Source organism: Amaranthus tricolor, chromosome 5, assembly GCF_026212465.1.
Source record: "Amaranthus tricolor cultivar Red isolate AtriRed21 chromosome 5, ASM2621246v1, whole genome shotgun sequence".
Taxonomy (NCBI): domain Eukaryota; kingdom Viridiplantae; phylum Streptophyta; class Magnoliopsida; order Caryophyllales; family Amaranthaceae; genus Amaranthus; species Amaranthus tricolor.
In genome coordinates, this window is record NC_080051.1 from 25924525 (window position 1) to 25950237 (window position 25713).

The window sequence follows — 25713 nt, forward strand, 5'->3', positions numbered from 1 at the left end:
CAGTTACTAACTGCGAATAGGTCAAAAAAGACCAAATAATTGTTCGCAGTTAGTAACTGCGAACAGCTATTTTGACCTGTTTTTGTGGAGCACACTGTTTGCAGTTACGAACAGGTCAAAACAGGTCAAATAGCTGTTCGCAGTTACTAACTGCGAACAACTATTTTGTTTTTTTTGACCTGTTCACAGTTAGTAACTGCGAACAGCCCCAAACCACAGGTTTGAGAATTTCACGCTTGCTTTTGGAATAAGTTAGAAACTTAGATTATTTTGTTAATTTTTTTATTTTTTCACTTATTGATTTCAAAATTTCCAATTTAGTCTTGTTCTTCACTCATTCTCCAGTACTTGGATGCTCAATCTTTTGCAGTTTTGTTCGAAACATGTGAAATCACGGTTGATTAAACAGAAACTATAGTTATAGTTTATCCTCTTAACTCCTCATTAAATTACACAAGAAAAGACATAATAAACTCAAAAAACCTTTGGTGACAATTGTCTTGCTGTGGTCTGTGTAGCTCCAACTCTTCAAAGTCCTAATTCATAACTAAAAGTCTAAACGGATTGCAATTTGTCGAACTACTTTTATGAGGGATTATTTCTCAATGAGACGACCTCAAAAATAAAGAGTTCATATTCTCATAATGTACAGAGTATTAGTTGAGTCATCTAACTTATATATAAGGTAGTCTATCTTACGATAAAATATTTCATATAAGGAGTTGAAATTTAAAAAATAATCATTTTAATATAACGTTAATTTTAAAATCGAAAATAACGTGTTAAACAAATATGTAAAAATTTGATGTTTTTCACAAAGAGAGCTTTTCCCATGAACCAACAAGTCATTTTAGGTTTAAGTTCACATTCACCTAATTAAAAAAAGTCATACTGAATACTGATTTGTGGTCGGTCAATGATGAAAAGAGAAAGAAATGAACCCAACAATTTCCTCTCAAGTTCTCAGTAAAAGTCATCTCAAAAACCCAACAGTCTGGAGTACACAAACAAGGAAAATGTGCTAATTTGCGAGAAAGTTTTTGGTTTCTTTTATAGTGGGTCTCGTCAATGTCAATGAATATTTTTCCATTGTACAATCTGCAAATGCCCATTATATAATTGGGTTCCTACAATATATACACCATCACAATTCATACCCACAAGCTCACAGAAACCAAGAGATAAAAATAATGGAGAAGGCAATTAACAGGCAGAGAGTGCTTCTTCAGCACCTTAACCCTACTTTTTCCCAACTCCATGATTCTACCATTTCTGTAAGTAATTTATCATAATTATTGCTTGATTTCTTTTAATTATAAATGGGTTCTAAAGTTTTTGTAATTTTGATGTGAAAGTATCTACCTTTTGCTACAATTTTTGAAAGAATTTCATTTTAAGGTGATTATATGTTATGAAGCACTTGTGGGTGAATAAAAGTGGTGTTTTTGATCATTTTTAGCTTACGTAATTAAGTTTTTTTGTGGGAATGGGATGAAGACATCTTTGAATGAAAGTAGGGACATCGAATTTTGGTTACCCTAATTTTTATTGTGATTATAGAGAGGTGGTTCTCATTTATCTTTAATCTGATATCAATGGCTGTTTGCTAGTATTGCTTTCGATCGTATCGAAATGTAGATAATTTTGTTGCGCGAATTATGTGGGTTTAAGTGTTAGAAACTTAAATAAACTACTCACAACCTCCTTATCTCCGTTGACAAGGGTATAGATATACTATTACGAGTGGAGATATCCCGGGTATGATGATGATGAAGTTGTAGAAACTTTTGCCATCTGGTTCAATGATTATTGTTGAAGTTTCTATTGGAATTATGGATATTAGAAAATTGATGTTTACCATATTCTATCTAAATAGTTTCAAATTATGGAAATATTGATAGTTTGCAGAGGCGTAGCAAAAATTGCTAACTTTTTTGAAGACCTTGTGCAATTTAAAAAATTATCATATTCAATTTTGTATCTTTAAACACTAAATATATACAACATAATTTAATATTTAGACCCCTAATTTTTTGAGGCCCTGTGCGGTTGAACATGTTGAACATGCTTAGAACTTCCCCTGATAGTTTGCATAGCTGCATCAAGCACTTTATTTGGTGACTTGTTTACAATGAAAAAGAAGATGTTATTGTTCCAAATGTTTATGCATCTTTCTTTTTTGCTAAATGCTAGTGATAATTGACATAGTTGATCTAAATATAAATTGTCGAAAATTCAATGTACTTTGCCAAATCTGTGGTGCTATTTATAAAGATAAGTAAAATTTTCCATCTATGGCAAGAAGTTTTCATCCTTTTTTTGATTTTTAAATTTGATTTATTTTGAAATGTGGAAGTGTTGGCACACAATATTCCTCATTTCAGAACTCAAAGTAACTTGTTCTGTTTTTCCTTTTCCTTCTTATTGGGGTGAATGATCAACAAAGTAGTCTTCGGTTTGTTCCTCTGGAGATGATGGGTCTCATCAAAGAAATGCATCTTTTGGAGATGATGTTGTAATTGTTGCGTACGTAACCTATCATTACTCTGGCATATGCATGTCTTTTTCCTCACGACTTCAAGTCTTGATGCGTGTATTTTATATTGCATAAGTAATCTTTATTCTTCTTATAAATACTTAACGTCCTACACCGTATGTAACCGAACAGTGCTTGTCGAACTGCGATATGTAAATCAAAACGCGGTGGTTTCAAAGACACACTCGCTGATGATCTACTTGCTCCTGTCTTAAAGGTAATTTCTTTATGAAACATCCTTGTTAAAATCAAATGTTTTGTCTTTTTGACCAAAAGTTATTGATATTCAACCACAGGCATTGATAGATAAAACAAATGTAAACCCTTGTGAGGTTGGAGATATTGTGGTAGGTACAGTATTGCCCCCAGGTTCAGAACGAGCAATAGAATGCAGGATGGCCACATTCTATGCTGGGTTTCCAGGTAAATCCATTTAAACGGCGTACTGCGAATTACGTTTAGTGCTCTTATAAAGCTTGAAACTTTTTCGCTTCCCGTTTCAGTTGGTACTTCTATTGCAACTTTCCTCTTAATCTCGCTAAAATCCTCTTGATATCAACATCTGTTTGTAGCTTTTGGATTGTACATTGTAGAATTATGTTCATCTGTTGAGCGATAAAATTATTCACAGGATTTGATTGAGTTTTCGTTCATTTTGCTTTAGACACAGTTCCTGTAAGAACTGTGAACAGGCAGTGTTCATCTGGTCTTCAAGCAGTTGCTGATGTAGCTGCTTGTATAAAGGCAGGATTTTATGACATAGGTCAGAATATATCTTTAATCTATGTTTTTCAAAAGACTTGTATATTTTTGGTGAAATTACTGTTTCCGGAATAATATTGCGTTCATATCATCCCTTCCTGTCTTATAGTGTAGCCTTTCACACTCTGAAACATTTTGTTAATTATATTTGTTCAGGAATAGGTGCTGGAGTTGAGTCAATGACGATTGATCGTGTTGATAGGCCTCGGAAAATTAACCCAAAAGTAATTTCATTATTATGTTATCAGCAAATTAATTATTATGAAGTTAAACGTGCTTAGTGACGGAATATCGTAAAAAAATTATTTCAGGTCGAGACCTTTGCGCAAGCAAAAGATTGCCTTCTTCCCATGGGTATAACCTCAGAGAATGTCGCAGAACGTTATGGTGTGACACGGCAAGAGCAAGACGAGGCTGCGGTAAGGTCCATTCAGGTGTTTAAGATTTTTACATCTCTTGGGTGGCTCAAATATTAATTTAATTTTCTGATATGTTTTTAGGTGGAATCTCATCGACGAGCTGCAGCAGCCACTGCTTCCGGAAAATTCAAGGAAGAAATTGTTCCGGTTTCAACCAAGGTAGTCACGGAGATGATGTTTCTTTCTCTTGCGATATAGATGGTGTTATGATTGCTTATTTGTCTATTTGTTGCCTAGATCGTCGATCCAAAAACTGGAGAAGAAAAACATGTAACGATCTCTGTTGATGATGGAATTCGACCAAACAGTAACATGGTGGATTTGGCAAAACTAAAGCCTTCTTTTAAAAAGGATGGTTCCTCAACAGCTGGTAAGTGAGCACGGAAGTATCTTCCACATAGTAGTAGAGCCTAAGAGTACAGAGAAATGAATATACTATTTTATTATATAGTCCAAGTCCCGTTTTATGCACTTTACAAAGTATAATGAATTTAATTTGCTGCACAATTGTGCTTTAACTTGGTTTGAAATAGTAAAATTCTAAAACTCCCTTTATCATAAAGTGTTTAAAATTGTTGAATCTTTATAGTACAATTCCTTTTTGTAATTATGATGATGTATGTAACTAAATTTTAAGCAGAGTTTTCAAAGGCACATTGAAATAGATGTGTCATGTGCATTGTCACATGATTCGCTAATCTTCTTGCGAATCGTGAATCGAAGAAAGCTAATTATAGTCGCATTTGGGAAAATTTGAGTGAATTGTGAATTCAAAAAGCGAATTAGCTAGCGAATTATGTTGCACTAGTCATGTGTATAAAATTTATGATTTTTATATAAATTAAACCTATACATGATCATTGTCTTCAAATAAGAAAACAACTTTGATCAAGGGTTAAAAGAGTAACTCTATTTCAAAATTACTCTCCACGTATCAAATCAATGTAACATAGTCCGCCAGGTAATTCGCCTTTTAAATTCGGGATTTGCTCATATTGTTGAAAATAGCCCGAAACTTACCATAATTCGCTTTTTTCGATTCGCAATTCGCAGGGAGATTAGCAAATCACGTGACACTATTTCAAAATTTTAAACTATTCCCGAAACATTAGTCTACTTTTAGCCGGATTGTACATAATTTTCTGTCTTTCTACTTGCTTGCCGTCAATTTACCTATTGAGATTAATCTAATTCGTTTGGCCCTTCTAGAATTATCTTCAAGATCCGCCTCTGTATGTGAGATAGGATTTACTATAGAAAGTTGAGGTTGAAAGAAATTGTATGTCTCTTCTTGAAAGCCTTTTTCATTATCCTAGGTAATTCTAGCCAAGTGAGTGATGGAGCTGGAGCAGTCCTCCTCATGAAGAGGAGTTTAGCAATGAAGAAAGGGCTTCCAATTCTTGGTGTATTCAGGTATATGCTATTCTGTACATCTTGATTATACCAGTATTTGTAATTTCAATATCATGCATAGAAGCTTTATTTTTGGAGTGAGTATCTTAGTTAACACTTGACCAACGGTTCTAGTGAACTTCGTTACGCAATATGTTATGCTTTGCCATGGCTATTTGAACGTCAAACTAAGAAGATGAAGATGGTTTCTTGCTCTTTGTACCATGTGTTAACAGATCATATGCTTGTGAAAAATCCATAATAGACATTCTCTCGTAATTTCTTCTTCAAAATTCAATAGCTTAATAAACACTCTATTAGTTCCCAACACCCAAGTTTCAATTATATCCGGTGTTCCTCGTTTAGGAGCTTTGCTGCTGTTGGTGTGGATCCTGCTGTTATGGGAATCGGCCCAGCTTTTGCGATTCCTGCTGCTGTGAAGTCTGCTGGGCTTAAGCTTGATGACATTGACTTGTTTGAGATAAATGAGGTTAGTCCATTAAAAGATCGTCACATATTCTGCTTGGTGGTAGTAGCACTATTTCTCAAGTTTACAAAACTCTTATTTTCATGCAGGCGTTTGCGTCACAGTATGTATACTGTCGTAAACAGCTGAACCTTGATCCAGCCAAAGTTAATGTTAACGGAGGAGCAATTGCCCTTGGACATCCTTTGGGAGCTACAGGTGTGCTCTTATTCGTTACTCCTTCTGTTCCTCTCAATTTGCATCTCTTTCCATTTTAGTTTGTTTTACTCATTTTGCACTCTTTCCCTTTTTGGCAATGGCCTCACGTTCTTTAAATCTCATCCACATACTTATTATTTTTCTCCATCTTAACCATTCATTTCTATCATCCACTTGTTTTTTTGTCTTATTCTCCAACCCAATTTCACGTTCCACTAAATTTCACCCAAAATAATTTAGGTGCGTTTTCATAGGGGCGGAGGGAGTACTTAATGATACGCTTTACTGGCAGTTATCTAATTATTCCCTCAGTCCCCACGAATTTGCAACAAGAAGGAATAACATAAATATTAAACATTGGTGGGGGCATTTAAATTGCGTGGATGATATTAAAAGAGATAGAAAATGTGTGGATGACAGTTAAAGAAAGTAGTGGGGACATTTCTATAAAAGGAAATGTTGTACAGTTAAAGAGACAGATGAAAATATAAAGTGTTGCTAATTTAAAGGGTCAGACAGACTAGTAGTTAGTGTGCTGTTGGCCGTTTTATGTAACTGAGATCCTTTGCTCTCGATTCAGGTGCCCGATGTGTAGCTACGTTACTACATGAAATGAGACGTCAAGGAAGAGATTGCCGATTTGGAGTCATTTCAATGTGTATAGGTCTCTTTTTCTCTACCAAATATCTTCTATCGCAAATTCAAACCCACTTGATTAAAATTCGAAATTTTTTTTACTTTAAGCGATAAATTAGCTATATGATCTCTTATTAACTGCGGACTGAACTTTACAGGCAGTGGCATGGGTGCTGCAGCTGTTTTTGAAAGAGGTGATTGTGTTGACGGATTGACTAACGCTTGTGTTGCTCGGATGAACAATTAGTCGACTTTTTTCGCAACCTAAGATCGAGTGTTCAATAAAACCCTTAGCTGAATTAGAGACTGGTTTAGCATATTGTAGTTCTTTCTTTACCTTCAGAAATTGTAAAATCAAACTCATTTCCTTTTTCCATCTTCAATTATTTTTTTACAAGTAATCATAGAAATCATGTAATTGCCTCTATTTCTAATCGATGATGAAAAAATATTAAGTTTATATAAATTTATGTGGGGATAAAATAGAATGAGACTAAAAAGAAATATATAGGATTAGGAAATATCTATGATTCATGAGGAGAGAAACAAAGTTAAAATAATAAAATAATAAAAAGGAGATTATAGAAGTAAACATACAATAAAAAATGAATAAAAACTACTTGCTTTATAATGATAGTAGTGAATTTGAATTTCGATTATAATGTCTACTTTAAGACTCTGATCAATATTAAAAATTGGGTTTTGTTTTAGTAACAAGTTTTATATTTTTAAGGACAATTAACTTTGTTAGCATACTTAAAGAAGTTGCAAAAAGTTGGGTTTTATTTATTTTAGTTAGAAATTTGATATCAATTCAATTTAATTTATTGCTCATCTGCTGAAAAAAATATATATAATTAATTATTTTTATATAATTCTACTTACATATGTCTATTAAAAATGTATCTAATCTAAATGATAGTTGGTGTTTTAAGAAGGATGCTATTAACTTGGTCGTGAAACTTTGTTAAGAAGGATGCTATTTATTTTAAAAAAAAAAGAGTGATGCTATATATTATTTTAATGATCCAAGTAAACATTAAATAGAAGATGAATTTGTTTTATGTTAGCAGACACATATATTAAGTGAGTTGATAAACTTTCAGTACTCTATTTATATGGCTCTCCATTCATCTCATAATGTCGTATAATTTATCAAATAAAACTTTATGATGCTATTTTTATTTATCTCTTTTAATGTCTATCACTTTGCTCTTGATGTCAAAATAAACAAGTTCCATATTGAAACATTTTATTCGTGTAGCTTAAAAAAATAATTAAAAATATAAAACAAGCTATGGAAGAAAGACTCATAAATAAGTAACAAAGTTGATTATTGCTTCACAAACATCTTTGACAATAATATATATACATACATACATACATGAACTTAAAGATTTTAAAAACATAGAATTACATTTCTATAAACAATCCCATATTTCTATTCACCTATCACACTCCTTGTATTTTTTTTTTTACACAAGCATCCTTAAAACAATACCCTTTCCCCCTATTTTCACCCACCTCTAAATATAAAATACCCCTCAACTAAAGCTAAAAAAGAAAAAAGGAAAAAATAATTAAAAAAAAAACATTTTTTTGATTACATAGTATGCTAAGCAAGAGAAAAACTAATAAGAATCAAACTCAGGGTTTTGTCCGAAAAAGACGATACTTACTTCAACTTAAAAAGACAGTTTAACATGCTAATTGATCTTTAAAGTTGGAAATTTGCTCAAAAACAGGAAGTCTCCTAGGTCTAAATGGGGCCCACATAGAGTCAAGATCTTCAAGGCCATTAAGAAATTCATCCTCCAAATGAAGGGTTACAATGTTAGACAACAAAGGAGGAGGCTGTCGAGACTCTAAGTCCAACAACAATTCCTCGGCCCGATTCCTTGATCTTATATCTTCTGACCCAGGAATTTTGCATTCTAGTACCTCTTCAAGAACTAAACGGGCATCTTCATATCGGGCTTGTTTTATTAGACATAGGCCCAAGTTGCAGGCCTTATTTGCATCTGGGTCAATCATTTGGGCCTTTTTGTAAACTACTTCTGCTGCCATATAGTTTGTCTTCTGCATGTAGGCCCAGCCCAAGTTTCCCTGTTGTCCAATATGAGTTTAAGCATCAATAATGTCAAAAATAAATTGTTGCATAATTTTAGTTTATTTTAATAAAGATATAGATTTTTGTATGAGACGGTCATGTGAGAGATCGTCTCTCATGAGACGACCTCAAACAAAGAGCTCATATTTTCATAATACGCATTAGATGGGCTATTTAACCCACGTATGAGGCACGTATCATAATGAAATGGTCTGTGGTACGCGTCTTATAAATTGATTAAATAGCTTAATAATACAAATTATTAATATATGAAATTCTTGTTTTGAGGTCATCTCACCGAGATACAATCTCTCACAAGAGTGGTTTAGCTCTAGGAGAAATCAATGGTTGAATGGTCAAATCATCTACTGCTACTATTTAATAAATTAATTTGTTGAAACAACTTATTGTTATGAATCAATTTATTTACAACAAACTAGTCTAGTGTCAAATAAATCATTTTAATTAGCTATCAGTTATGGGCTTCACTAGGTAAATAATCATCAATTGTAAATCACTGGTATGTTGCATTATGCCATAGGTCCATCATTTTATAATTGTGTTTTTCTTTTTTTGTCTTTTGAATATTTTAGTAGTTTTATTTTTGTCTCTTTACGGTTATTTACAAATAACCGTTATTGACTAAGATATTCTAACCAATTATTAGTTGTTTGACAAAATGTCTCATAATTGAGTTTTCAAACAGTAATAGTCATTATTATTATGATGCTTATGTATAAATGGTAAAAAAAAAAAAGTAAAAATTGAATATGTAATTTGTTCATGACTAAATATGAAAAAAATGTGCAAATTTTTTTTAAAGATAATAAATATAGTAAATTTAATGATACAATAAAATAAAAAAATAGAAAAAATACCAGAATCCTAGAGGTTTCTTGTTTGATAGAGACTTGAAACTTCTTGCCGTGAGATCTGGCAGTCTTAGTTGCTTTTCCATTGAAAGCTTCTCCTTGATATATCATTCTTAGCTTCTGTCTTAGAAGATCAATTTGCTCATCTACTTTTCCACATTTCTGTCCAAATTAATAATCAATAATTAATTAAAAGTCTTTAATTTGTGAAAAATTGAATACAATAATTTTGCTCGAAATACGTTTCGGAAAATTTTAATTCTCAAAATAAGCATTTCATGGTCCAAATCTAAGTTCAGAGTTTATTTGTTGTTATTAACAGCGAAAAACAACAAATAGTATGTTAACTTGCTGTTATGAACAGCGAACAATCACTGTTGTCGATTTTAAAATTTTCATCACTATTCTAATTTTGAGTTTCGAGTGTAATTGGAATAATTAGTAGTGAATTGAAAAGAAGTTATTAAAAAAGATGTAGGTATATATACCTTATACAAATCGATGAGGACATTGTCGAGGGATTCTTGAGCATTACGAGAGCAAAGGCCCCTAAAAGACTTGATAGCCTCGATGGCCTCTTCGGTTCGATCGAGTTGCTTCATAACAACAGCCATGTCTTTGAGTGCACTATCAACTCTATCCCCTGCGTTTATGGCCTTCCAAAATAACACTATTGCTGCTTCTGGCTCCTTTTCTACTAACTGATCCATATTAATAACAATGTAATTAAGACAGGGCCGAATTCAGAATAAAATTAAATGATGTCAATAATATTTAAAAAAATATGCTTTAGAACAAGGTTAGAACTCAGGTCAATGCATTCACATAATAAATTTTGTCAAATTATCTATGTGTGATGGTAGTAACTCAATTACAATAAAGAAGGCCCATTATGTTGAGAGCAACATTAAGGATACAATAAAAGACAATTAAATATATAATTAATTGATAATTTACGGGTCAATTAATGTGTCACTTAATGGCTTATTTAAGAGATAATTAAACTAGAAATAATGATGAGCATTAATGATGATTTTATTGTCATGCATTATTATAGAGTTTATTGCTATTTTAAATATTGGGTGTTAATGTGCCATTGATGGTGAGTTAAGGGTACATCATTCTTAGCATCAAATCAACATAACACACATAAAACATATTGTGGGAGGATTATACATTGTAAAAAACTTAAGAGTGTTATTCTATGTATTAGTATTGCGAGATTTTCATTATGAGATGTATGACTTGAGAGATTGTTTTCAAGTATGAGAGTTTATTCATTATTATATTGTTGAATCCATTAATAAAGATAAACATTTGTTGAGAAGGAAGTATCTAAGATACCTCATTAAACTTGTGTTAGTTATTTTTTTATTAGGGTAGATATTTTTAAGAGTAAATTAAAGTCAAATTATATACACAAAAGATAAGTAGAGCCTAGAGGTGGATTTAAAATTGGATGAAGCAAATAATAATAATAATAATAATAATAATAATAATAATAATAATAATAATAATAATATGGTTTGACGAAATTGAAAAGTGAATTTTTTTTATTATAGGTAGGCTAAAATAGAAATACTAAATGATAATTAAATTATATTTAATCTAATTGAGATAGTTTTTAAGATTATGATTCTTATTTTGAAATAGAATAGAGATATATTTTACATCCACTACTGTATATATTAATCAAAAAAAAAATTTTTGGTACAATATTTTTGTTTTGTTTTTATTTTTCCAATAAATATTTACTTGGGATCCAGATTAAGTGTAACAAGTAACCAGTCCTACATAAATCACCAACTATACCTCAACTATTTTTAAGAATCAATATAACTAATTACAACACTAAATTCCCTCCATTTAATTTAGCATAAGTTATTCAAAATTAAAAATATAACAAAATTTGAATCAATATTAAGTGTAATTTTCCAAACTATAATTCTTTATAGGAATCCGGTCACCACATGCATTATATACAAGATCAACAATGACTGGCTAGAAAAAAAAGTTAATTTTAACTCCACCGACTATATATAAATAATTATCACAAAATTATCACCAAATAAGTCATTTAACAAGAATATTTAATAAAAATACATTAAAATTTACAAGTGTAAAAAAACAAGTTTTGTCTAAGTTAAAAAAGACGACTTTCACTTGTAAGGTTTATAATTTAATTTTCAACAAGCTCTTCTTTTCCCTTAATTTATCCTAATAATTCTAACCCTTAACACGAGCGGATCTAGAATAAAATTAAATAATATCGATAATTTTAAAAGAAATTTGTTTAAAGAGATTTAAATGCATTAATAAGTTTATTTATAGTAAAGATTTTACTAACTAAACTAACACATATTAGTATCATATGTTAAATGATGTCACTTGACATCAAATTCGCCCCAACATCTTTAAATATGTCTAAAATAAAACGAGGGATGAAAATGAATATTAAAATAATTAAAAAGAAGAAAAAAAAAAGAAAAAGAATATAAAAAAAAACCTGGGCATGTTTAGCACGAACATAAGGTCCATCACCAGAAGGAACTTTGTAAAGAGCATGTAAAGAGTCTTTATCATTGTTGTTGTTGTTCATCATTTTCTTTGAATTATTTCCGCCATTAATCTTCTCCATTTTTTAATTAATTATTGAATTTAAATCTCTGAGTGTTGTTATTGAGCTCTGTGAGAATTGTGAATGGAGGTAGGATTTGGTTAGGAAAGGTTTTAGAAGGAGGCGGAAATAAGAGAGAGAAAAATCGTGGGGAGGAAGGAAAAGTGAACACTTTATAAATGCCGAAGGTTAGTTTGAACTTGGACGCCTTTTGCGCCTTTGTTCGTTTTCCTTACTATATTGCTTTTAGTGTTTCTTTTTAGTTTTTTTTTTAAAGTATTTTTTTCGTTTTAAAATACTCGTTATATTATTATTATTGATATTATTTATGGTTTAAGTTTATTTTATATATTGTGACTAATGTGTAAGAAAAAATATATGTAAGTGGAATCTTGTTTGAATCGTTTTATTGCATACTTTTATAAAATTATTTATAAGTTTTAGATGTGAATAGTCATTGTATAAATGATCAAAATTATATATTGGATCGCATAAAATGTCAAATCTAGCAAGTAATATAGTGGAACATCAGAGAAAGTATTGAATAATAAGAAGGATAATGAAAAGTTAGTGTAATTTGTTTGAAAAATATTTTGAATTGTTTTATGATTATGTTTATTCTCCTTCAATCACCATGTTTTCTTCACAAAATTCATTGCAACGTATTACTATTAAAAAAAGTGACACTAGATGTCAACAAAAGATTGTGAAATTTAACCAAAGTGACGTTAGAATAATCTCTCAGACCCATTGAGATTGAGTTAAAGAGAAAGAAAGTAATTTTTTAAAAAAGTATAAAAATTGTACAAATGTAAATATTCAACGAAAAGAAATTAATTATATCTAGATGTTATTATTAGAGAGTTCAACTGTGTGTTGCGAAGAAAATAAGGTGGCGGGCGTATTTGGCTATTTTGAATAAAAAAATATTCAAAGTTATATTGGAACAGTTGAAAATGAAAATTAATGCAAGTTAAATGGAACGGAATACTAATAAGGGAAAAGCAACAGTTTATGTTTCCTAATGCAATGTTTGGGAACGATGATTTCATTTAGAAATTTGAAATTGACTCAAATTTATGTTTGGCAAATCAAAAACTTTTAAATTTGAATTTGGATCAAATTTCACCATTATTTTTAAAGTTGTTAAAGTTGAGAATTTAAGAATGACTATGCAAACCTTATCATCACATTCTTCATTTACGATTTCATAATTAAAATTCGTAATTTAAAATAAAATATTTATTTCCAAATACTACATTAACATCTTTGCTTTGAAAGAGTATAATATTGATGGAAATGACTCAATGAGTCAACCCCCCCTCCCCCAAAACGTTATTTGCTCTCACAATTGTCATCTTTTTATTTGGCTCATACCACTCTTTTCACCTCTATAAATAAATCTAACTATACTTGTAGACGGTAAGAAAGCATCCGTTTCGTAAATCACTTATTTATCGGTTTGGTTGGTTAAATTTAATAAATTACTTTTGAATTCATCCAAAAATTTTAGTTTGTATAAATTATTTATTTATGTCATTTACTTGTATTTTATCTTACTTTTAAACATTAAATTAATATTTACACCTTCTAAAAGGAAGTAATGTCGGGAAAACAGTAATAATTTGCTTATTTGAACAAGTAAATAGATTTGTTATAACTTTTAAGTATAGCCGAGAGGGTGATCAAGTTAATTTTGGGTCATGTGTTTTAAGGTGGTTTAAAATTGGATTTTTGCGTTCACATTTTTTTTACTTAATTTTAAATCCATTTTTAATCGGGTCAAATAGAATTCATTTATACGGCTGGGCGAATATCGGGTTATCGAGTCTATTTTAAACATATCTGATCTTGTATGGATTACAAAGATGTTAATCTCAAAAACATGGACGGGACGGTCTCATTATGAAACAGTCAATTTGGGCTGGCCCAAATCGCGTGTGTAACAACTTTTCAACTTGGGCATTTATCAAATTTAACCTTAAAGATATATCATCATCATCATCATCATCATCATACTACCCAATGTATTCCGCTCATAGCAAAACTATGGACAGGGTCTGGGGAGGGAAGGACGGCGGCAATTCATACCCATAAAGGAGAGCGCGGCCAAAGGAGTCCGCCGACTCGAGAAAGATAAAAGAGACGTAACTATACAGAAAAGATAAACTAAAACCTATAAATAAAATAAATAAGTAGAACCAACTACAAAATAAAAGAAAACAAAAAACTAATAATAAAAGAAACGAGAAAAGCAAGATGGCAAGAACACCAAAAGGTAATCTAAGAGGACATCAGTAGTCTAAAACATAGATATGACGCCTCCAACTACCCCTATCTCTAGTCAGGCCCTCAGAGAGATTTAATTCACGTAAGTCAACTTTTATTTTGCTCATCCTTAGTTATTCTGGGTCTTCCTCGACTCCTCTTACCCTCTACTATAATGTTTTCTACCCTCTTCACAGGGGTGACGAAAGTCTTTCTCTACACATGTCTAAACCACCTCAATCTATTTTCACGCATTTTTTCAGAAATAGGGGCTACTCCTAGTTTGTCCCTTAACTCTTGGTTCCTAATTCGATCCATCAATATGTGCCACACATCCACCTCAGCATACACATTTCTGTAACTTCTATCTTGTATTTAAAAATCTTTTTTACAGGCCAACATTCAGTCCCATATAGTTGAGCAGGTCTGATTGCCGTCCAGTAGAATTTTTCTTTTAACTTGCTTGGGAATTTCCTATCACATAGCATCGCAGTGGCTGCTCGCCACTTGAGCAAACCCACTTGTATACAATGATTTACATCTCCGTCAATCTCCCCATCCCGTTGAATGATCGATTCTAAATACTTGTACTTGGTCGTACTTTTAACAACTGCTTCATCAATGGACACCTCTAGTTCACCTACCGGTGCTGTCCCACTAAAGTCACAGTGCAAATACTCAGTTTTCGTACGACTAATGCGCAATCCTTTACCTTCTAAAGCTTCCCTCCACTCATCCAATTTATTACTAACCTCCTCTTTAATTTCTGCTACCAGCACTATGTAATGAAAGGGCTTAGAGCCGATTGTTGACGTAGTCCAACTTTAATCGGAAAAGGCTTTGTTATCCTCACTGGTATTTGAAAATTGATACCTTTAAAGTCAATATTGATACTTTTAAAATCAAAATTGAAAAATGCCTAAAAAATGAAAAAATACCCAAATTATTACACTCGCAAATCAGATCGGCCCAAATTAACGGTCTCATTATAAGGTCATCTCATCTTAGACCAGTGGTATGTTAATAGCTTAGTGATAGCATGTTACACACCTTTATTAAAGATTATGCCTTCAATTCTACTCTATTTGTTTAGTGGAGTAACATACTAATAGTTATATTAGTGTTCTTTTAGCACAATATCATAACAAAAACCAAGCTTTTAATTGAGGAAAAAAATCACATAAGTGTTCTTTATAACTATTTTATAAGAATAAAAATAAAATTAAATTTATGACTTATTAGGTTAAACCCTACTTATCCAATCCAACCAACCAACCTTTTTTGACAAGACTAACTGCAAGTGTTGCATTTGAAAAAAAAACTATTAGCGTATATTATGTTCTATACATGATAAGCATTTTCGATGATAGTAGAAAATGTCGTCTTATTTCAATGGGATAAAAGGTTTATAGTCTTTTTATTCAGAATATAATAGACTATGGTAAAACAGACTCGATGATTCGATATGATTATTAATTTGATCATCAATACGTACATAACTTAATCTCGATTTAGAGATGTTTAAAACAGACTTGATGATCCGATATGCACCTAATATTAAAACCAAATTCGATTTTGACCTCGATTCAAAATGAATCTGGACATGATTGTAGAACATATGACCTAATCTTCTAAAGGTTAGGATGTAGAAATGGTCTCATGATCACAATCACAATTATTTGAAACATGGACTAAGGTCAGTCCACGTTCATCAACATTATAAAACTGTACACTCGGTCCCACCACGGATAAAGACAGAGCTATTAACCACTGATTCATAATCCCATCAGACTAGTCGGAGTTATCCATAATTGTCGAGGAGAAAAAACCTGAGGATAAGTTAATTTTACACGATGGATCGATTGAAAAGAGGGTTAGAAAAAAATTGAACCATGCTCTCCTGAGAAATGTGGTACATGCTCCAAGCCTGGTCACTCAATAGATAGAGTATCTGCATGTTAATTAGAAGATTTGAGGTTTGATCCCTGCGTTTCGCAGGTATCAACTGATGGGATTTCTTGACTGCGCGCATCCTCTTTACTTCCCTCCTTGAGGGGAAAATGTATAGTTTGTCACACATCTTTCAAGAAAAAACTCCACTTGAACCTTACCTTGTGCAGGATATTAAGAGTGTCCTTCAGTTGAGGATAAACAAAAAAGGGAAAACAAACATATCATCATCGTTAACCCGATATCCCGCTCGAAAACATGGTCTGGGTGAAAAAAGGCGATAAACAATCCGTACCCATACCCCTCAAAAGAAAGTATCAGAAGAATGCGATCAATCCGTACCCATATCCTTTAAAAGAAAGTATCAGAAGAATACGATCAATTTTATCCCAAAAGGTGAGAGCAAAGGGAAAACAAACATATACTTTCTATTAATTTGATTAGAGGGGTTTAATGAATTACAAGATATAGGTAAACCTATATTAACTATACTTGCTCTTGGCTAAACAGATTAAACACAACCTAAGTAAAAATCAAGCCTTTTAGATGTTCGTTATACCAATAATAACCCAATAGCATTGCAAAATGACCGACAAAACCTTATGCTATTACCCAAGACAATAGTGATTAGTGATACTAAACCCAATTACTAATCACTTCATCAAAGGCAAGTTCTTTTTTAAATTTCTGTTCGGGACATAGTAAAGCGCATTCAAGCCAAAGCAAGTATTTTGAGGCACGGAGACCTTTCCTAGGATTGATCGGGACCACCTTGCGAGCGACCTCCCACTCGACCACGACCACGGCTCCCATAACCATAACTTCGGCCCCAACCTCGCCCACCTCTGTAGCGACCATCTCGGCCTCCTTGGTAACCACCCTCTTGACCTCCCTGGTACCTATTGTCTCGACCTCCTTGGTACCCACCGTCTTGACCTCCTTGGTACCCAGCCTCTCTGTCTCCTTCATAGCCACCCACTCGGATTCTTTGATAGCCTCTCTCTCGGCCTCCTTGATAGCCACCATTGTTGCCTCCTTGATAGCCAACGTTTCTGCCCCTCTGATACCCACCATCTCGGCCTCTTCGATAGCCACCATCTCGGTTCCCTTGATAGCCACCGTCTCGGCCCCCTTGATGATAGCCATCATCTCGGCCCCCTTGATGATAACCACCATCTGCCACAAAAATTTGAATAAAAATGAGAATAGCTTTGGATGGCGTACGTCGTAGCCCCAAAGTATGCTGCCAAATCTAAGATTTATGTAAACAAACACATGGTATTCAAAACTTAAAATGGCCAGAATACAGCACAATAAGAATCAGCATTCTTTTTGCTCATCTATGTAGTTGTAACTTCTAAGCATGCAAAGGAATCATTGCAAAACGTACAAGAACTTTTTAGGTAATCTACAAACCCCGTAGCTAACATCAACAAGGAAGTCTTGTATAGACTTGGTTCACACTATTATAGTGTGCACCAACCTATAACGACAAGTATTTTTCCAATGATTGTACTTGATTCGACCGGTCAAGTAAAAAACGTACTATTTTAATATCTTTTAAGATCCGTGCACACTAAATAGTGTGGACCAATCCACGCAAGACTTTCTCGACATCAACACCACACTGCTAGACAGCTATTTTGCAAAGCTAATATTTAGTTTACATGTTGCAAATTTTTCCGTAAAAACTGAGCATATATGAAGATGATGACTTTCTTGTAATATGCAAGTGAAACAAATCTTCTCGTAATCCCTAAACAACATATGATTTATACTTCCTATGGGTTTTAATAATTACTATACTTTTTCACGTTATCCAATGCACTATTTAGACCCGTATCACCTTTAATCAATCATAATTAAAACTTGGTATCATGAAAATATGTACTGAGAAGAATCAAATAAAATCCCGCTTGAATATATTTTTTCTTACATGTAAAGATCAAGATGCAAAACAATATTGCTTGATGAATAACCGCTACTAATGTAAGTCTTAACAACTATTAAAACTGGAGGTAGTACTATACAATTCACTGATTTGTTTATTATGTAATAATAATAATAAATATTCCACCAGTTATTTTAAAAACAAATTGAATAGCTGATTCAGGGAATATCAAAGAGGTACAATATATACTCACCATTGTATCCTCCAAAGCCCCAACCTCGTCCACCTCCTCGGCCCCAGTTTGTGTACCCACCATTATCTGCTTTCAATCAATAATGAAATTGTATTCAGAATTATGTAAGCACCAAAATCAGTCAGTATCATATTAAGAACACTACTTTGAAGTTCATACCCTGATATGAACCATAGCCGCCCCTTCCCCAGCTCTGCCCGCGTCCTCTGCCTCTACCTCTTCCTCTACCACGTCCACGACCTCGACCATATGAATCTATCCAAGAAAAGGCCATATGTGTCAGATAGATCGAATAGAATGAAATGGGAACACACAAAGGGGAGAGTTCTTACCATCGTAACCAGCATTGTATGTTCCACGTTCTTGTCTAGGTTGAGGCTGATGATAATAATTATGCTGTTTAGGTTGATCAGACTCACAAGGACTTTGATACCTTTCAACACATAGTTAAGGCCTTTTAGAGTACATAAAAATGAAGCAAAATATGTCGCACAAAGAGCAAAAAAAAAAATTGTGTCATAATATAAACTATTGGTGTATAAACTGGTGAGATTCTTCATTCTATTGAAGCACTGCTGCTCAATTTAGGGGCACAATCCTTCAGATTATGGTCCTATACCAATCTAAAGAAAATGGCAAATACTATGAGAATCTGTACGGAATAGACAAATAACAAGAAAAAATTTAAACTGAACATCCCGCCTTCGTAATCATATTAGAACAATCATGGATATGTGCTGGTAATGAAATGATGACATGTAGCACTAGCATTTTTACGAATTAATGAAGCAACACCAAAAAATTTACGTTCTATAGCTATCCCCCATACTTGTAAATACTTTCATGGAAAAAGTATTATGTCAGGGGGGTTCAACAAATGTGCATTTTTTAAAGTCTCACCACCCAAAGTGAAACTTTTAGTTTAAAATTTTCAGAAACAAAATGACCGAGATTGATGAAATTTAATAGAAATTACAAGGTTTCCGATCAAGTTGAAAGAAGATGAGTTGCATATGATATCCTGAATCTCTACAGCAAGATACATCCCCACAACAATCAACTAATCACAACACATAAGATGAATGTAAAAGCATGTGCCCCACGTTTAGAGCAAAAGGTATAAGCTGAAAACAAATTCATAAAGAGAAATTCAAGCAAACCCTAAGCTGCTTGATACTCCCCATATCCTAATTCCTCCCATGAGAAACAAATCCATCCCCAAACAGATATAAATGAGGTTCCGCAGGTAAAACACACAACCATACATAAAACATGATGCTTCAAAGCATCAGAAATGACGATTAATTTACAGGCAACAGAAAGTACCCTGGAGAATTCTTGTTTAGCTCTGTAGTTGAGAGTGTGATAGAGATCATTGATACTTGACGTTTTGTCTCCAACCTGCAGAATATTAGCAAAGAACGAAGGTAATATTAGCTCTGCATAAAAGAACCATACCATATACTATCAAAATGATCAACGGAATAACTCACTCACTAAGACCCTCTTCAAGAGGTGCATAGACATCTGTTATGCTGACAGAGCTGATGGCAATGTCTTGATGAAGGTTAGGAATTCTCTTCTATAATAGAAAACTCATTACAGTTATACATATATTACAAAAAGATAGTGGTCACCTTCACAAGTCAAGAACAAAATAGAAGATACCAAACAACCTTTATAATTTCTGAAATAGCCACAGTTTTGCTAATAGCTTGCCCCATTCCTTTCAAGACAATTTCATTGACACACTTCTCCTGCACACAGTTTTTAGAAGGTCAATATGTTTTGTGCCTAAGACTATAATCACAAAAAGTTGCTTCCGAATTTCAGCCTTCATACGAATTTCACAAATTCATAGAGCATTCACATCACAGATGTAAACGCTTCAATAAAATAAAGGAATAACAGCAAAAGAGAAACACGAAAAAAGATCTACTAATAGCACATAGCATAGAAATCAAAAGCAGCATCAAACTTAGCAGCAGCAAATGTAAAAAATCTTTCTACTACAAAATAAGGGGTTAAGGAAAAAGTTTTGACTTGATATAAGATTCAAATGCAGTATAGCACCTCATTAGCCACATTCAGAACACAAGCAAGCACTGTCACTCCAATCTTCACTCACTCCACTCAACATCCTGACTCGAAAAAGAGTCTAAATAAAATAGCAAATGACATTTCTGAAATCTAGACCTTGCTTCGTTCAAACAAATCCCTCCCAAAGTTCCACCATAGATTAAAAGGAGTAAGCACAAATAAATTCAGCAGCTACATCCATATTTCCTCATGCCATGAAAATATCTGCTTGACATATAATCACCAAAAACGCATAGCAATATAGCAAGAAGTTCTTCAAACAAGAATCGGAATCTAATTGTGTTTGAGGTGGTCATGACCATAGCAAACAAGTGTATACGTGCTTAAAGCACCCAGATAAGGCTAAATAAACAATAAAGACAAATCAACCACATACAAACCTTACTTTTACTAGGACTTCCTACATATATTTTAATTACAATGTTAATCCCAATAATCTCACATGAAAAAGAGAAACAATGTGAAGGTAGTATATAAAGCGTAGAGCTCGGTTTAAGAGTGCACTAACGGCTTACAAGTAATCACACTGATCCGGTGCAATCAAGACAGTATAGGTAGAATATAGAACACAAAGATCCAGTTGGAGAGTACGCTATCTGATTACAAGTAACCACAATGGTCCTACCCTACAATTTCAGACATTAATACAGACTTCAAACTCCTTAAACCTTAATGCATTATACAAACCTTATATCATGAGAGTCCATTTTACTGCCAGTAAACCACTTTGGGAGTTTGGATAAAGAATAGTACTCCTGTTCAAGTACAAATGTAGCTAAAATCCCATGACAAATAACGGAAATACTCAATAGGTAGTTCATCATTGAAATGAATGATCAAGACACCAAGTAATGCAAATAATCTATGAGTAAGCTCCCGCACTTCACCCGGAAGAAGTTGAATCACCAACTAATACTAGAGTCGTGTTTCAGCAGCGTCCTGAAATGATCATCCCTATGCCAAGAACGCAAAGAAAATAACAATCCGCAAACAACTCCAATGTTGATCAAGAACCAATGTTCAATCATACAAAAATCAGAAATTAAACTTTGCCCTTCAAATACGAACAAGACTACATTACTCCAAATTGATTACAATCCATCAATCTCATCAAACTAATTCCGACCTGTCATGCTAATATTCCAACATATGCATGAAAAACCCCCCAAAAAAGAAACACAAAATCTCAATACAAACTACAGAAACTTCAGCATTATCAAGAAATGCAACCCTTGATTTGAACAGCAGAAAAATTAACCAAAAAAAAAAAAAGATGTGGGTCAAGAAAACCCATCAAAAATGGAAAATATCATGATAAAAAAATCATTAACAAAGAGAATCAAGAGAAAAAAGTGGACAACAGGTAAAAGACCTGAAGAAGAGTAGTGGCATAACTGATGTAATTGCGAATGAGACCTTGAGTAGTAATACGAATTTCATTTTCGTTAATTGGAGATTCTTGTTTAGGTTGCTCAACTCTGAAGTATTTATCCATGATGATGTTATGGTGGATTGAAGAGGGAGAAAGAGGGATTTTTATGAAGAAAACAAAGAAATGAAAGGACAACCCTAAAACCCTTTTAAGTGTGAGAATATGAACCCTAAAACCTCCAATCTTAAACTCTCAAGCCCAATTGGTCAGATTTTTTTTCATATTCTCTCCGTTCTTAGTCACGATATTAAGAAAATATAATTTTTATAGGGTAAATGCATTATTTTATTATATTATAAATTCGATAATGTTTAAATGGAAACACTTAGGAAGAGAGAAATTTAGTTAAGATTCTTAAGACATATATTGATGATAAAATATATCCACGTGAGATCTCGTTAGATTCGTCTTAATGTATACTTTTTTATTATAATTTTTTTATGATGCGTATTTAGAGATATTACGGCTCAAAATTTATTTTAAAAATGTGCAAAAAATAAACGAGAAGAACAAAAAAGAACGGAGGGAGTAGTCCATTAAGATATTAAAATGAAAATAATAAGGTTAATTATGTCCTAAATTTGTAATATAAATAGAAATATTATTTAATTAGGAAAACAACAAATATAACAGTTTAAAATGTAAAATGACAAATAAAAACAACCTTAAGAAACGAATAAATTACATAAATAAACAACCATGGTGGAATTTGCGTATATATTTTGGATCGAGTAAATTTAAAGTATTTTCAGGTGCATTGAATTACTTAATAATGAATTATTTTGAGGATGTTTGGCAAATAATTATACAATTTTTGCTTATATAAATACAAATAGATTGGTAGTTGGTAAATTAAATAGTTTAAACAACTTGCATTATTGTGATTAATTTGCTAATTTACAACAAGTTACTCCGACCAATATGTTTAAAATCTACTAGTCAAATTAGTTGATAAAATTCAAAATAACTATCAACCATTCGTCAAACACTTTCTTTGTCATTTTTTTTAATGTTATGTATCATTAAACATTCTTTAAAATATATAATATGAAAATATGCATTAAAACCAATAAAACAAAATTGCATTGTATTATTTCTTATTATTTTTTTATGTTTTAAATTAATTTAATATAATTTTTTTTTAAATGATTTTATCAAGTTACCTGGTATAGGTGCAAATACATAGCAAATATAGAAAATAATTAATAATTGAGATTATTTACAAGAAACAAATAAAATACTCCTTAAATTAGTAGCAACTTGTCTTATATAAGACCATCACGGTGAGAGAACCTCAAAACAAAATATTCATAAACTAAAAGTTTTTATTATTAGGTTATTTAACCTAAGCATAAAATATATCTTACAGTAAGACTATCTCATAAATTACAAATATCAATTTTTCTTTGTTGAAATCATGTAGTGGGGCCAATGTGTTTTGCCGATGGAGGGCATGGAAAAACCTTAAGAAATTTGTATGTTTGAGAGCTTTCCTAATTCTATGTGTCGTTGTTAATGTTTTGCATAAACTCCTACAAACATTAATTAATTAAGGTTAATTTTCAAAAGGTGTTTGACTTTATTAATTTTTAAGAAAACCATTTGCATTATTGTCATCACAATATAAAAACAAGTTGTCACGGTAATAGATTCGAGTTGTATTTTATGAATTGGGTCAAATCAATTTTAAATATGTTATAGATGTTTCATTTATTGATCATAATTAGAAGTAAATTTGGTGACAATAAGACTTATTGATCATAATTCCAAGTAAATTAAATTTTTGAAATTTAGTTTTTTAAGATTTAAGATTGGTCAAAGATTTTCAACTTGATATAAAAGTGAATACAGAATATGTTAATTTTCTAATTTGAAACTTCATTATTTTATAATGGGGTGTTTGGCAAATTAGTTTATTGAGCAATTTTAGCTTATTTTGGTATAAATAGAGGGTTGGATGGTCAAACCAGCTAATGTTAATATTTGGTGAATTAGCTGGTTGAAACAACTTATTAATACAAATAAGCTGTTTTTGAACAAGCTGCTTATAGCAGCGGGTTCAAAATCAGCTGGTCAAACTAGTTAATAAAATAAGTTAGTTAAATCAGCCACTATAATCAGCTATCAGCCATTTATCGAATACCCTCAATATCAATTAATTATTAATGTCTATTATGATTTATACTTCTAATAAAATTCATATGATTAATTCGTTGTGATATTTAGATATTTATTTTTTTAAAATGTTAAAAAAATAATTACGCATTACTAGAATTAATACATGGATTTGTGTCTTTTTATTTATGTGATGTTGTAGATGATATATGCTACTATAGTCAATTTGATGTCAATTTTCCATGTAGTTTTTTGATTTGGACTTTATTAATTAGTCTAGCTGACTTAATAGTTATTTATCAATATTTTTGTCTGTTGACCAACCCAAAATCAATAAAAAGTCAATTTTCAAACGACCAAAACAAAAACTCTCTAATTTAGTTACCCTTACTATCTCTCAATTAACATTTGAAAAAATTACAAAAAACTACCTAATTTATAGCACTTTTTGCAAAAAAACTACCTAATCTATTTTTTTGCAAAAAACTACCTTAAATGACATAAACCTTTTCAAAAGACTACGACTTGACAGTTTTCGTATGTTGACCGTTAAAATTTTATTTTGACCAGCACGTGGGGCCACGTGAGTTACTTAAGTCAGTATTTGTTCCTCTTTTAAGAAACGATTTCTTTCTAACTATTTCCCCTTTCCCCTTCAACTTTAATTCTTAAGAATCCTAATTCTTTCTCCAAATTAAATTATGTCTTCTCCTTCTACATGAAAATCAAAGCTCGATAGATGTGGGTGTGGAGTTCCTTTTGCAAAGAGAATTTTGTGGACTAAGGAATTCCATTAATTGTTCTTCTTGCTCATGACTCTTGAACACTAAAACTTCAAGTAATTTCTTCAATTTTGAAAGCTGCAAGCCAATGTCATTTTCTCTCTTACTCTTAGAGGAGGGTGATGGAGATAAGGTTTCATCAGATGATGGAGATTGTGTATGAGAAGTAACATGATGAACCTAGTTTTTGAATGAAAGTTTGTTAAAATTGTGAAAAAGATCAGGTATTTGCAGGTGTGTAAGAAAGTTGAATGTTGAAATGATAAAGATTAAATATTATGTAAAGAAACCATTGAAACGGAAGGTTTTTCCAACTAATTGTGTTCTTAAGGTTTTTCCACAAATTGAGTTGAATGTTGGGTAAAAAAGTAGACTATTGAAACAAATTGTGTTGTTCAGTCTTTAAGTTTTTGAATTAGCCTGATTAGTCTCAAAATGATGAACATAAACCTAGAATCAAACATGGGTGACAAAACCTTAAATATTTTACAAACAATTATACCTAGAAATATGAATTTTTTTAGGATTTGCTTAAAATTAAATGAAAAAATACATGAATATTGAAGAGAGAACAAAAAGGATTCAAGAACAAATTGTCTCAATTAAAGTACCTCTTATCAGAGATGATTGTTCTTGATAGCGAAACAAAGATTTTAGAACAAATTCTTATTTGAGAAAGATAATTATAGAAAAATGAAATTTATGAAAAGAAAAAAGAAAGAGGGAGTGAATAGAGGGAGATGGAGAAGAAAATAGGGATGTAGAGAAAGAGAAGGAGAAGAAACCAAAAAAGGAGAAAATTCAAAGAAAGGAATATGTCATGTGCCTCTCACATGCAAAGTCAATGCCCTACTTGATGGTCAACTGACGATTTATGTTACGTGGTAGTCTTT

The 25713-nt window shown here is 32.1% G+C and overlaps 3 protein-coding genes across 5 annotated transcripts; 1 reads left to right on the forward strand and 2 right to left on the reverse strand.

The window, feature by feature from the left end:
• Positions 1–817: 817 nt before the first annotated feature.
• Positions 818–6913, forward strand: LOC130813140 (3-ketoacyl CoA thiolase 1, peroxisomal-like). Of its 2 annotated transcripts, XM_057678886.1 has the most exons (14): positions 818–1274; positions 2450–2526; positions 2669–2753; positions 2833–2959; positions 3201–3299; positions 3455–3522; positions 3610–3717; positions 3799–3876; positions 3955–4087; positions 5034–5130; positions 5476–5599; positions 5686–5794; positions 6375–6458; positions 6589–6913. In XM_057678886.1, exons 1-14 carry the CDS (start codon positions 1191–1193, stop codon positions 6675–6677), a joined length of 1362 nt encoding a protein of 453 aa, XP_057534869.1. In that variant the 5' UTR covers positions 818–1190; the 3' UTR covers positions 6678–6913. The 2 variants fall into 2 exon arrangements, with proteins under 2 accessions (XP_057534869.1, XP_057534870.1); XM_057678887.1 differs by lacking the exon at positions 2450–2526.
• Positions 6914–7751: 838 nt separating this feature from the next.
• On the reverse strand, positions 7752–12199 carry LOC130813141 (protein SULFUR DEFICIENCY-INDUCED 1). Its single transcript, XM_057678888.1, has 4 exons — positions 11919–12199; positions 9901–10113; positions 9419–9574; positions 7752–8536 (listed from the first exon to the last, which is right to left on the reverse strand). The coding sequence occupies exons 1-4, from the start codon at positions 12048–12050 to the stop codon at positions 8129–8131; spliced, it is 909 nt and encodes a 302-aa protein (XP_057534871.1). The 5' UTR covers positions 12051–12199; the 3' UTR covers positions 7752–8128.
• Positions 12200–16656: 4457 nt separating this feature from the next.
• Positions 16657–22143, reverse strand: LOC130813142 (uncharacterized). Of its 2 annotated transcripts, none has more exons than XM_057678889.1 (8): positions 21864–22143; positions 20068–20148; positions 19885–19973; positions 19718–19792; positions 18724–18824; positions 18551–18646; positions 18392–18457; positions 16657–17423 (listed from the first exon to the last, which is right to left on the reverse strand). In XM_057678889.1, exons 1-8 carry the CDS (start codon positions 21984–21986, stop codon positions 16999–17001), a joined length of 1056 nt encoding a protein of 351 aa, XP_057534872.1. In that variant the 5' UTR covers positions 21987–22143; the 3' UTR covers positions 16657–16998. The 2 variants fall into 2 exon arrangements, with proteins under 2 accessions (XP_057534872.1, XP_057534873.1); XM_057678890.1 differs by lacking the exon at positions 21864–22143 and adding an exon at positions 21179–21840.
• Positions 22144–25713: the final 3570 nt, after the last annotated feature.

Bases quoted from the DNA above. Each gene is read 5' to 3' on its own strand.
- LOC130813140 (XM_057678886.1), top strand. From the start codon at position 1,191: ATGGAGAAGGCAATTAACAGGCAGAGAGTGCTTCTTCAGCACCTTAAC. The intron at 2,527-2,668 runs GTACGTAACCTA...GTAACCGAACAG, and splicing joins GATGATGTTGTAATTGTTGC to TGCTTGTCGAACTGCGATAT. The intron at 6,459-6,588 runs GTCTCTTTTTCT...TGAACTTTACAG, and splicing joins AGTCATTTCAATGTGTATAG to GCAGTGGCATGGGTGCTGCA.
- LOC130813141 (XM_057678888.1), bottom strand. From the start codon at position 12,050: ATGGAGAAGATTAATGGCGGAAATAATTCAAAGAAAATGATGAACAAC. The intron at 9,575-9,900 runs GTATATATACCT...TAATTTGGACAG, and splicing joins TCCTCATCGATTTGTATAAG to AAATGTGGAAAAGTAGATGA. The intron at 8,537-9,418 runs GTATTTTTTCTA...ATTGGACAACAG, and splicing joins AAGAAACCTCTAGGATTCTG to GGAAACTTGGGCTGGGCCTA.
- LOC130813142 (XM_057678889.1), bottom strand. From the start codon at position 21,986: ATGGATAAATACTTCAGAGTTGAGCAACCTAAACAAGAATCTCCAATT. The intron at 19,974-20,067 runs GTTGTTTGGTAT...TTTCTATTATAG, and splicing joins CTATTTCAGAAATTATAAAG to AAGAGAATTCCTAACCTTCA. The intron at 18,458-18,550 runs GTATGAACTTCA...GATTGAAAGCAG, and splicing joins CGGCTATGGTTCATATCAGG to ATAATGGTGGGTACACAAAC.